This window comes from Punica granatum, chromosome 1 (genome assembly GCF_007655135.1).
Source record: "Punica granatum isolate Tunisia-2019 chromosome 1, ASM765513v2, whole genome shotgun sequence".
Classification (NCBI taxonomy): domain Eukaryota; kingdom Viridiplantae; phylum Streptophyta; class Magnoliopsida; order Myrtales; family Lythraceae; genus Punica; species Punica granatum.
Window position 1 is genome coordinate 24513447 of NC_045127.1, and position 12528 is coordinate 24525974.

The 12528-nt window shown below is 40.7% G+C and overlaps 2 protein-coding genes across 5 annotated transcripts; both read left to right on the forward strand.

The window, feature by feature from the left end:
* Positions 1-533: 533 nt before the first annotated feature.
* Positions 534-3505, forward strand: LOC116188751 (pentatricopeptide repeat-containing protein At5g11310, mitochondrial). Of its 3 annotated transcripts, XR_004152282.1 has the most exons (4): positions 534-1367; positions 1470-2893; positions 2984-3221; positions 3325-3505. XR_004152282.1 is itself a non-coding variant. In XM_031518237.1 (2 exons), exons 1-2 carry the CDS (start codon positions 758-760, stop codon positions 2705-2707), a joined length of 1848 nt encoding a protein of 615 aa, XP_031374097.1. In that variant the 5' UTR covers positions 534-757; the 3' UTR covers positions 2708-3437. The 3 variants fall into 3 exon arrangements, 1 of the variants encoding a protein (XP_031374097.1); XR_004152281.1 differs by having other exon boundaries at positions 2984-3505; XM_031518237.1 differs by having other exon boundaries at positions 1470-3437.
* Positions 3506-4814: 1309 nt separating this feature from the next.
* On the forward strand, positions 4815-7669 carry LOC116194285. Of its 2 annotated transcripts, none has more exons than XM_031523070.1 (2): positions 4815-5272; positions 7180-7669. In XM_031523070.1, exons 1-2 carry the CDS (start codon positions 5227-5229, stop codon positions 7542-7544), a joined length of 411 nt encoding a protein of 136 aa, XP_031378930.1. In that variant the 5' UTR covers positions 4815-5226; the 3' UTR covers positions 7545-7669. The 2 variants fall into 2 exon arrangements, with proteins under 2 accessions (XP_031378930.1, XP_031378922.1); XM_031523062.1 differs by lacking the exon at positions 7180-7669 and adding an exon at positions 5749-6250 and having other exon boundaries at positions 4817-5272.
* Positions 7670-12528: the final 4859 nt, after the last annotated feature.

Genomic DNA, 12528 nt, shown 5'->3' on the forward strand with positions numbered 1-12528 from the left:
ATAAGATATAAGATAAGATCTCCACTTCAATAAAGGCCGAACTTCTTGCGTCTCATTTTTTTTCCCCTAAGATTGTCCATGCAATATATAAATAAACTAATTGGGGCCACTATATTGAGGACTAGAAAAGTAAATTTCCTTATAATAAGTACCCACTCTCTTTTCCTCTTCTCTTTCAGGTCTCGGTTTTCTTTAAGTTTCTTTCCTTTCTCCATTATCCCACACTGTGTCTTCAATTTCAGAGTTTTTTTTTTCCTATTACTCCTTGTCGCTTGGCTCATTGCTATTGAATATTTGTAAGGCATCAATATTTACCTCTTCTATGATTAAATAGTTATTTTGTTCTTTCTTTAAAACAATTCGTTGATAACCTAAATAAACGTAATTTACTATTATGGAGTCGTTTGAAAACTATATGATTTGTTAGTTGTCTTTATGTACACCATCCGTGCGTAGCGCAGGTAGTAGCCTATAGTGCCACAAGTCTCAACCTTCATCAGGGAGCTTATTTGGACAATACGTCAAACTTCAGGGTGCAAAATTGACTCAGCCCCAAAATTCGTCATTTCTTTAAGCCTTCTCCGTTTCCTTTTCGGGTTCTTCCCCATTTTCGTCACTCCGGAACACTCTTTCAGATTCGACACTGCCGCCACCGCCGCCGGCAACCTATCCACCGGCGGCCAGATCACCCGGTCGGTGACCCCTTCTCCCGCCGTTGATTCTTCTCATTCCTTCTGAAATGAACACTCTCTGCTAAATGAACATCCTCTACTACCCTCGTCTCCGTTGCTTTCTCGTCCGCCAAACCCTAGTCTCCGCCTCTATCGCCAACGCCAAAACCCTTGCCCGCCCTGCGTCCACTTCCCCCGGCCAATCATGGCTTTACGTTCCTGGAAATCCCCTAGTCAAGTGGCCCTCAACGCTGCCTCTAAACCCCTCTCCTCCGGCTCCTGCCCCACCCTCATCCCCCAAGCAGAATGCCGGCCCCAATCCCGCATCCTCCCTCGATGCGTTCAAGACAATCTCCGACCTCCTCGCTGACCCAGCCCTCACTGGGGGCCCTCCTCTCGAGTCCGCCCTTGACCGGACTGGAATTGAACCGGATTCCGATCTGCTACTGTCCATCTTCCGCCACTTCGACTCATCTCCCAAGCTGTTGCACAGTCTCTTTCTATGGGCGGAGAAGAGGCCTGGTTTCTCGTGCTCCTCAGCCCTGTTCGATGCTGTAATCAATGTCCTCGCCAAGTCGAGGGACTTCGAATCCGCTTGGTCGATGATTCTTGATCGTCTTGCGGGAACCGAACGGTGCGAAGAAATGGTCTCGATGAGCACCTTTGCAATTATGATCAGACGCTATGCTCGAGTTGGTAATTAATCCTTGGCATTCCTACTTTTGATTTGGATGTGAAATTGCGAATGAATGTAGGCAGTTCTGTTCTGAAATGGCCAAGTCTCTGTATATCTATCAGGTCTGACACAACCCGCAATTCGGACATGTGAATATTCGCACACGGTAGACCTCGGACGCCATTCTGATGTGGAAACAAGTCTGCTCGAAATTCTTCTGGATTCCCTTTGCAAGGAAGGGCATGTAAGGGCAGCTTCGAAGTACTTCTATTACAGAAGGGACTCGGATACTACCTGGAACCCGTCCATTCGGGCCTACAACATACTGCTGAATGGTTGGTTTCAGTCGAAAAAAGTGAAGCATGCTGAGAAGCTCTGGGTGGAGATGAAACGGGAAAATGTGAAACCGACTGTGGTGACGTATGGCACATTGGTGGAAGGGTATTGCAGGATGAGGCGAGCTGATAGGGCGACGGATCTGATTCACAAGATGAGGAGAGAAGGGATTGAACTGAATGCTATCGTATATAACCCAGTAATTGATGCGTTGGGGGAAGCGGGGAGGTTCAAGGAGCTGTCGGGTATGATGGAGCGATTCCTTATTTGTGAGTCGGGTCCCACCTTATCAACCTACAATTCCTTGGTGAAGGGGTTCTGCAAGGCAGGAGAACTTGTTGAAGCAAGTAAGACACTTAGGACGATGATTAGTCGGGGTTTTACACCTACTCTAACCACTTATAATTACTTCTTCCGGTATTTCTCGAAGTCTGGGAAAATCGAAGAGGGGATGAATCTTTACACAAAGATGATCGAATCAGGGTATAACCCTGATCGCCTCACATACCATCTGCTACTAAAGATGCTCTGTGAAGCGGAAAGACTTGAGTTGGCCCTGCAGCTTAGCAAGGAGATGAGGAGTCGCGGCTTTGATATGGACTTGGCTACGAGCACCATGTTGGTTCATTTGCTCTGTAAAATGTACAGATTCGATGAGGCTTTTGCAGAGTTTGAGGACATGATAAGGAGAGGAATAGTTCCTCAGTGCCTTAGCTTCCAGAGAATGAATGACGAATTGAATAGGAATGGAAGGACAGAGATGGCACGCAAATTGCATGAGATGATGTCCTCTCTTCCACATTCAGCCAAGTTGCCAGATTCCTACAGAGGAGATGGGAATGCAGCACGAGTGAGGAAATCATCTATCATGCGAAAGGCTGAAGCAATGTCTGATATCTTGAAAACTTGTAATGATCCGAGAGAACTCGTTAAGTGCAAAAGTTCCATTAAGAATTCTGTGTCGAGGGCAAACAAATTGATAGAGGAGTTGAAGAAAAGGAGGAAACAGGAAATGAACTCGTAGGTAAAACTTAATTAAGTGAAATTCTGTAACCAGGGCTCGGCTTTATGTGTGATGAGCTTGAACACACTACAACCAGGCAATCAATGTAACATGCATGAAGCAGCTATTCGAACAAAAACTTCAATTTGACTACCAAGGGTCGTCATTTGAAATATCTTTGCTTGTAAAGGATTGCCATCTTCCCGGGTCAGTTACTTATTCTTCTTTTTTCAATATTTCGAGTTGTCTCTTTTCAAAATTGTGATATTTGATGTGGGATGTGTTCACCTCTGCCAGCATTTCCTCGATCAAGTCCCAGTTATGCCACAACTTGTGAGCCTCTGTTCGAGCTGTGTGAGGAAATTTGTACAAAATCCAGATTTGGTCCATCACCTTGATGTGGGACGTGGTCGGGGCATTGCATCAATGCTTCTTGTTATCAGTTCATGAAGTCCTCCTGATGAATGGAGCCAGGAATTAAGTAGGCCAGCGAAAATATCAAATATGACCTGAAAAGGCATTTAAGCTTGACGAGGTCAGTCATAGCTGTCGGTATCGAACTAAAGATCCAACTGTTGAGATTTTAAGTGGATCCAGGCATCTGTGTGTGGTTAATATTGTGTGGTTAATATACACAGGCTGGTGAAATTGAGACACATTTTCCTGGAGCAGGCTGGTCCCATAGGTGAACTTTCAGCGCGCGGGCTATGCCACTTCACTTGAATAATGGTGAAAACCAGCTTTGTCCAAATAGCAGTTGCTGTCGAACTGAATTGGGTTTAATTGCACCTTATTAACTACAACACTAAATTTCTGTAAGTAGATCCTCTAATTAAAAGTTCCAATCGGTCAAATGTGACTAAAGTCTCTTTTTTGTGGTTTGCTAAGAGAATCAACCCCAGGCACTCAAAGTGATAGGAATAGGAATAGGAACTGCAACAAGAATGAGAATGGGAATAATTCCTTGCAACACATTTGTGGTGAACTTATTCCTTAATTAGTTCCCATCAGGCGAAAGTCTGCACATATGCATGGGCTAGGATTGTTACGGTAATAGATTGATCAACTACCACTATAAAAGGTAAATATACAAACCTACTGAAGATAGTTAATAAGAGAAATGAAATTCCTTCCCGTCGGTAGTTTCACATTATAGATGCTCGTCTCAATTGCTATTCAAAGGAAATGACCACCTATGTTCATCAAGACACCTTGAACTCGAAAGATAGTAATATAGTAACAGTAATTGAAAAGAGTATCTCTATCATCTCCTTTATTCTACGAAAATACCCGTTTGGTTACAAATTTTTTTTTAACTTTACTCCACTTAACTCCGCTTATTTTCAATTCAACGACACAATTATTACTTTTCTTTTTTTTCTTCAATTTTTTAACAGTTCAATTCAATTTTTAATACTAAATTATTTCAACTATTCATTACTTTTTCTACAACAACACAATCATTACTTTCTCTCAACTATTTATTACTTTTTCAAACTTTTTTCTCATAATTCAACATCACAATCATCATAAACCAATTAAAATCAAAACTCAACTTTACTCAACTCCAAAACCAAACATAACCTAGTCGTCTATTGAAAATGGAGAAGTTTTACCACTACATAAATCAAGATAACAAATTATAACCTCATCACCTTAAAATCATCGTCAAGAAATCGACTAAATCCTTTTCCATATGAGCATTTTGATGGTCTATTGGTGACGACAAACTCTGCTAGGTCTTATCATCGTCTATTAGCAAAAGAGAGATATTCGTCTGTTATATATAGGACTTTTAGAGCTAAAAACTTTTTAACTTCCAACAACCTTGATGTTATGAGTCAGGATCATTGGACTTCCGAAATTTGAATCTCTTAGACTTTCGTAAGTTATTAACTTTTAAATTCTGCAATCTAGAGACTTTTGGACTTTGCTGGGCCAGATCTCACCATAATATTGTGCAATCTATTTATATTATATTAAAGCTGGCTCCTTAAACTCAAGCGATGAGAGGTTTCCATTCGTTTCATGAGAGATTGCCACGTTAGATTTTAAAGCATTTCCTTGGCTTGTGAGCAACCGGCACTTCAGGCCTTAAAATTGATTTAGATACATATGTAACTGTTGTAATAAGCATTTCATTTATTTACTTTGAATAATTTCCCTATTGCCATAACTTCTCAATCTCCGGTCGTTCTCTTCCCATCTCCCTCTTCATCTTCATCTTTATCTTCCGAGCCTTAGATGGTCGTTTCCCCTGTAGTCGCCACCTCTCCGTGGGTTCCGGGAATTCCCTTGCTCCCTCTCATTGGCCATGGGATCCTGGTCCTCAGCAATCTCCACCTCGGGAGATGACTCCGTTGGCTATTCTTCAAGATCCCCATTGCTCCCTCGCGTCGAGTTAGGATTCTATTGCATCCTAAGATGCTTACGCTCCTTCCTGCAGGTGCCTCCTCTGCCATGCCAGAGACGCTTGAAGGAAACAATTATGCTGCCATGGTTGATCAAAAAAGGTCTTGGTGCGTGGGCTCTTATACCAAATGGAAGATTGGGAATCGAGAGACAAGCCGCAAATCTTTTTATATGGTATGCTCCTCAACCTTATACAAGGCAGTGAATCTAGATGGAAAGAAGAATAATAAAAGAAATATTAAAAGATTTGCCCAAATTAAGTATAATTGCACATAATATCCTCTCCAATTGATCACGATTTTGCTGTCAAATAGATTATGCCATTCTTAGACTCGGACATTGAGCGATTGGAGCAATTTCCATTCTTTGAACTCTTAACTCTCAGTCATTCACTAATTGGAGGAATTCTCGGCAATTAACTGATTCTTTACTTCAATATATTATATGGAGAGCATGACATGGGAGGAATAGGAAAGGGTTGGGTTTGATCTTGGGACGGTAAGTGATGAGGTCAATTACGACTACTTTGAATTTTTATCGCAAATTCACAATCCTTTCGCAGGCCATCTCTCTCACAACCATCATGTTGGCTCTTTTCTTTCTCTTTCTACTGACTCCATATTGTTCACTCTTCTAACCCATGCTGCTAGGGGTACTGATGCAAATCGTAGCATGACTTCAAGGGATCTAGTAGTTCCAATTGGACTGGTTACGCGAGCACGAGCAAAAAAGTTTAAAGATAAACTCAATGACCTGATTCAAGAGGTTTGGATTCAACCAAATTCGTGGAAGCCCATTGAACATAAACCACGTGATCAACAAAGATGCATCAACATGATTCAATTTCTAAAAGATTCCAGCCAAGTCTATAATGCAGATGATTTAATCCCATTATAATGCCATTTTCTAGAAGTTTCTAGAATATTTGTTGAAGATCAAGAGACGATATCAGCAGATTTGTTTACAGTTTAAATGTCATGAAGATATTCTATAAATATTTAGATTTCATATCTTTATAGATTAAGTCATATCCTATAGATACTTTAGATTTTATTTTCCTTACTTTAGGAGGAGATATGGCCAAATTAAGATTAGTTTTGGTCTATATATAATCATCTCAATCAATTTTTAAAAGGAGGAACATTCAGAAAATTGTCTAATTCAAACTTATCGAAAATTTTCGTGGTGTTCATCATCGACTTATCAAACGGGTTTCCACCACCGTTTGTGGCATCTTCTTATACCGAGGTTCTTGTTTCGCAATAAACAATGGGTTGAGATCAATTATACCAAGGTTCTTGTTTATGTCGTAAACAACGGGTTGAAAGTTTGTCAATTAATTCTGATTATAGAACGATCTTGGAATCCTTTTGTTACCGAGTTTCGTCATTCTTGGCGGGAATCACATCATTTGGTATCAGAGCTTCAGGCTCCAAATCAAGTTTACCTTATCATTTTCATTTAAATTTGCTGAGTTTCGTTTCGTCAAGTTTGTTCTTTCTGGATTGTTATTAGTCAGAAAAAAAATCGGCCAAAAAAAAAAAAGAATAGAGCTGAAAAAAAAGAAGAAAAGATCGAAAGAAAAGAAAGAAGTTATCGTTGTCAATTTGATCCAAATTCTTTGCATCAGACCATTCTAAAGTTGTTATTTCCCTTTCTAACTGATCCACATTGATTATGTTTCCCGAATTACATAATATCATTTCTTCCGTATTTCCTTCCCTATATTATCCTCCATATCTTTCCATCTGTATAACATTTTGATATATTTCATCCTTCATAATAGTTGCCTTTTCTCTTGTTTCCTTTCTTCCTTAAATTTCCTCTGACCATTAATTTTCCTTGATGAGATCTTGGTGAATTGCTGCTGGAAATTTTGGAGTATTGTTTGATTTAGTTCCAAAAGAACTGAAGAGAGAATTATCGAGTGAAAAAAGGCAAGAGTAGTGAGAACATTAGAGGGTCAAAAAGCCACGTATGTTTTTGAGTGAAAATACGAGTGTAGAGTGATTCACATTCTTGAATGTAAACACCTAAGAAAGAGAATTGTGATGTCCTTTCTTTCTAACTTTATTTTGCAGCAATCATGTCTCACAATAGTGCTACGAGTATTCCCGAAGGTGCTACGGAATTGGCTGATCCAAAAGTACTTATGGAGGCCATGATGAGTGAGATAAGGCGTGTGATGAGGTTGGAGTTGGAGCAGGTTCATGAACGAATAGATCAAATGGAGAACATACATGTGGAGCAGCCACAAAACATTCCTAATGCACGTAGGAGGGAAAGAGTTCAACCGAGGGAAGTAAGGTTTGAAGATGAAGAGAATTATGGGCCTGGTTTTGTTGAAGAAGATGACGAGATTCAGTTGTTAGTAATAGGAGACATGCAAGGCATTTTAGAGAAGTTAGGAATCGGGAAGACAATAACTTGGGTAGTATTAAGATGAAAATCTCATTGTTCCAAGGAAAGAGTGATCCCAAAGCACATCTTGAGTGAGAGAAAAATGTGAAGTTTGTATTTGATTATTATAGTTATTCCGAGCTTAAGAAAGTCAAATTGCCAGCCATTGAATTCTCGAATTATGCAATTGTTTGGTGGGATCAATTGGTGATAAATAGGAGAAGAAATAAAGAGCCACTTATAGATACATGGGAGGAAATGAAAAAGGTGACGAGGAAGCAATTTGTTTATAGTTATTACTACCGGGAGTTATATAATAAGTTGCAAAGTCTTAGGCAAGGTAACTAGAATGTAGAGAAATATTTTAAGGAGATAGAAATGGCCATCATTAGAGCAAATGTAGAGGAGGATCGGAGGCTACTATGGCAAGATTTTTGGCGGAATTGAACCAAAAAATTCAAAATGCCGTGGAATTACAACATTATATGGAGTTGGAGGATATAGTGCACATGGCCATAAAGATTGAGAACCAATTCAAGATGAGGGGCAGTACACGTGCAAGCCAAGTCCAAGCACATTGACTTGGAAACCGAATTAATGGAAGAAAGATGAAAAGCAATCCACATCGAAGTCGAAAATCGAGCAAAAGCAAGAAGCAACCAGCCACGTTCCTCAAGGTAAAACCGACACTTCTACCTCTAGGAATCGTGGCATTAAGTGTTTTAAATGCCAAGGCAGGGGACACATAGCAAGTCAATGTCCAAACAAGCGAGTCATGGTGATGCGAGATAATGGTGAAATTTTGACCGACAATGAAGATTCTGACACTGATAACATGCCCAATTGGAGAACGTTTCCAATGAGGAATATTTAGCCCCTGATGCATTGACATTGGTGGCAAGGAGAGCATTGAACTTGCAAACAAAAGGAGTTGAAGAAGTGCAGCGAAATAACATCTTTTACACTAGGTACTACGTCAAAGACAAGGTATGTAGTGTGATTCTTGATGGTGGTAGTTGTACTAATGTCGCAAGCACAATAATGGTGGAAAAATTGGGACTGTCCATGTTGAAATACCTTAGGCATACAAGTTGCAATGGTTAAATGATAGTGATGAAATAAGAGTGAACAAGCAGGTGTTAGTTGCATTTCGAATTGGTAAATACGAAGATGAAGTGTTGTGTGATGTAGTACCAATGCAAGCAGGACACTTGTTGTTAGGGCGTCCATGGTAGTTTGATAGGCGTGTGAAGCATGATAGCTTTACGAACAAATACTCATTTGTACTTAATCAACGATCAATCACTCTTGTACCATTGACACCGCAACAAGTATATGAGGATAAAGTGAGATTACAAAAAGAGAGTGATCAAAAGAAAAGGAGTGAACAAAAGAAAATGAAGGAAAATCAGAGAGAGTCAGCATCCCATTTTAGTCCATCGGTGCCAACAAAATCTTGAACCAACCAGGCCATAATATGAGCTCCAACAGAAGATAATCATACAAAGTCGGTCTACTATTCAATGTAAGATCGATAGGGTTGACCAGGTTACTCAAGAAGCATGGTGGTAAAGGAAGGTCTCATGGCCTCCCAGAAAGTTTACGGAAGGATAACAGACCATGCCCTGACAAGCAGTACAACGTACAGACATGCAAACCAACGATTGAATCAATTAATGTTGCTTTGGTCACCCGAATCGGGCAAAATCGGTTCCCAATCTCCCAATGCATCAAGTCATGATAAACCAATATCAGGCTTGTCGGGATCGCCCATTTGCACATATCAACAGTACCTTGTCCTTTGTGTTATGAAATTTGAATGTGCAATTGGTTGGGATGCAAACTCCTCCAACATCCCTTGAATCCATGCGGGACCCATGACCACTTCCCCATTTTTATTTATTTGCAAACTAGCTCCATTCTTTTTCTTTATTTGCAATCTAGCATCACTCTTTTATTATTTGCAAACGAGCCTTTTTATTATTATTTACAAATAAGCCCCATTCTTTTGTTTTTCACAAACTAGTCAAATTCTTTATTTCATTTGCAAATTAATCTCATTCTTTCCTAATCTAGCACATTTCCATCCATATTTATCTTTAACTCACATCCAAGCCCCTTCTTTCCTATTTTATTCTACATTTGTTCAGTTTTTCTCCTTTTATTCCCCATTAACTTTTTCTTCCATTTTTTATCTCATTCTTCCATTCTTGAACCCCACTTCCAACTCAACTTTTTTCTTTTTTCAACTTCGCAATTTTCCTTCTTGTTTCTTTCCCTCTCTTGCCCAAAGATCTCAATAATTTCCAGCAAGAAGCTAAAGAAATTCAGTCAGCATTTTGGAGAGAAATATCGGCCAAGTTCATTGGTAGAAGAAGAAAGGAAGTTCATTAAACCGTTTTTCCAATCTTGAGCAACATTCCTATCTAGATCTTTCTTTCCTCCTTACCCATAATTTTCATTCATTGCTCCCATTCATTTTCAGCTAAAGGTGGGGAAAAATTCGATCAACATGGTGAGCATAATAGGGGCCAAGTTCGGCTGAAAAGAAAAAGAGGAAGTTCGTGGGAATTTGCCCGGTTTTTGGCACCGCTTTCCAATCTAAACCTTTTATTCTCTTCTTACCTTTGACCCTCAAACATTCAGCATTCAGCATTCATTCCAGCACCAGCACCAAAGCAAGAGGAGAGGAGAGAGAAAAGAGCAAAATTCGTACAAGTACAATCAGGTAGAATAGAGCAAGAAAAATCCCATTAATCGCTTTCCCGTCTTGCGTAATTTTCCAGTTTTGGATCACCTTCCCACCTTGCCACTCTCCCTCACCTTCACACATTGATTCAGCAGAGAAACAAAGGGAATAGGAGAAGAATTTCGTCCAGGTTCAAGGAGAGCAGAAGAAAGAAAAAAAAGAGTCATTAAACCGCTTTCTCGTCTCGCACAACTTGCCGATCTAAGCCCTTCATTCATCTCTTGCCCATCACCCTCATTGATTGGGAATTCATTTGGAAAATTTCAGAAATGAGAGAAAAAAAAATAGAGAGAATTCGTCTAGAATGGCAGAGGAGAAGAGAGTGAGCAGAAAAAAACCATTATTGTAAAAAAAACGCCGTTTTTCGGTAACTACCCATCCATCTTCATCCAAACCTTGAACAAACCACATAACCCACCTATTTTTGACCTTCCGAATCCATTGATGAGGTCAGTTTCACCATTTGAAGCCTCCAGCAAGTCGTTCCAGCTCTGACCAGTGGTCGTACCTTCCTTGAGTTTTCTCGATTTTTTTGGCAACCGCTTCCGGAATCAACCCAAAATCAAAACAAACTACATATCCCACACGTATTCGACCTCCTGAGTCCATTGGCGATCTCAGTTTCCAACTCGCCAAGCACCACCCTTAGCCACGTCTAGGGATCCTCTAGCAAGCTCGGTTCACCGCACACAGCAGCCATAGCGGCCTCTCCTCATCCTCACGTCGAGCCAACCACAAGTGCACTCCTTGCATCTCTTGAGCCAGTGGAGTTCTCCAGTTTCTAGCATGCTTTCTTTCCTCTTTTTTCCAATTTTCTTTCACTCTATTTTGTAGGTTGGGAATCCCCGGGAGTTCCCTAAGTAGTCGAGATACACCAACAACTTGGAGAACCCGAAAGCTCCGTCTCGAGTCCACTGTTATACTTGTTTCTGTGTTGAGTGGTTCTAGCCTTATAGCATACTCTTTCTCTTCCATTTTTCCTCTTTTACTCTATTTGTTTGTAGGTCGGGAGCCTCCCCGAAGTCCTTGAACAACCGCTGCATCCCCAGGAGCTCGAAGAACATGAAAACTCCCTTACGACACCTTGTTCTGCCCAATGCTGTTCAACACTGTTCCATGTGTCTCCAGCCCATTTTCGAACTGTTTTACCCTTCCTCGGAGCTGGTATAATCTCTCTATAAACTTAGAGGAGCTAGGTCTTTTAATTTTCGAGCATTGTGGGGGTGATAAGGCTGTCCTAGACCGATTTCCATGCATGTTTCAGTATGAACCGATGCCGTTTTATTGATTCCGTTAAATCTCATATTGTTATGCATGCTTGAATGTTTGATTGAAATTTCTGAGATTATGGCGGCACCGGTTTCGTATTTATTTGTTATTGTCGTGTTGTCGATTCAATACTTGCATGAATTATGATCACGTGAAATGTGTATCTTAGACGAAAATAGCATGAATCGTTCAATAATTAATCCTAACTTTTGAAAATGGGATATTTCATTCGACGAAGTAATCTACTCGGCTCTTAACAAATTGCATAAACCGGCCATTAACCTGTAATCGCGTCGACGGTCCATGATCTGTCGGGTATGCCCTTTTCTAAACTCACGGCTTTAAAAAGCACTGGGACATGTGACACGCGTAGCATGGGCATCTAGGGAGCACTCGTGCATCTTGACTCGAGTCTTGGCCCGAGTTAAAGCTGCTCAAGTCGGGGTGTACGAGTTCTCTTTAGACCACTCTCGGGTAGAGCTACCGTTTTCTTGGTTCTTTCGGGGTTGTCATGACCCCAATGGGTCTAAGAGATCGGTCAACATCGACTACCGACTTTCGATAGTCCGTATTGCGTGATCTCAACTTTTCTTAAACACATTGCACATTTTTCCATTTTAAGGGCATAACCACTGGTTTGTGATTCGCTAACACCCTAGGCGTTAGGATAGTCGAAACGCTCTAGGCCACAGGTAGGGATGGGCAGCTTGTGCAAGCGTAGTTTCATCTGCATTGCTCGTTTCACCCGACTAAAGTGTTTCTGTTATCCTAGCATAACATCGGACGCTTAAGGATTTAGATTAGAGGCACAAGCGGGGAACGGCCCGTGAAGGATTGTACGGCCCCCATGGGGTAAGAGTAGAGATTTTGGCGTCTTTGTGGCGTTTTGTGCCCCCGTTCCCTTAAGTCTGTGTTTAGAATGGGTTTATCTGTCATAAATCACAAAATCTAACTAATCATGCAATCGACATAATCAAACAGGGGCAATTAGGCAAAAAGAGGTTAGATTTTT

Bases quoted from the DNA above. Each gene is read 5' to 3' on its own strand.
- LOC116188751 (XM_031518237.1), top strand. From the start codon at position 758: ATGAACATCCTCTACTACCCTCGTCTCCGTTGCTTTCTCGTCCGCCAA. The intron at 1,368-1,469 runs GTAATTAATCCT...TATATCTATCAG, and splicing joins CAGACGCTATGCTCGAGTTG to GTCTGACACAACCCGCAATT.
- LOC116194285 (XM_031523062.1), top strand. From the start codon at position 5,001: ATGGGATCCTGGTCCTCAGCAATCTCCACCTCGGGAGATGACTCCGTT. The intron at 5,273-5,748 runs GTATGCTCCTCA...CCATGCTGCTAG, and splicing joins GCCGCAAATCTTTTTATATG to GGGTACTGATGCAAATCGTA.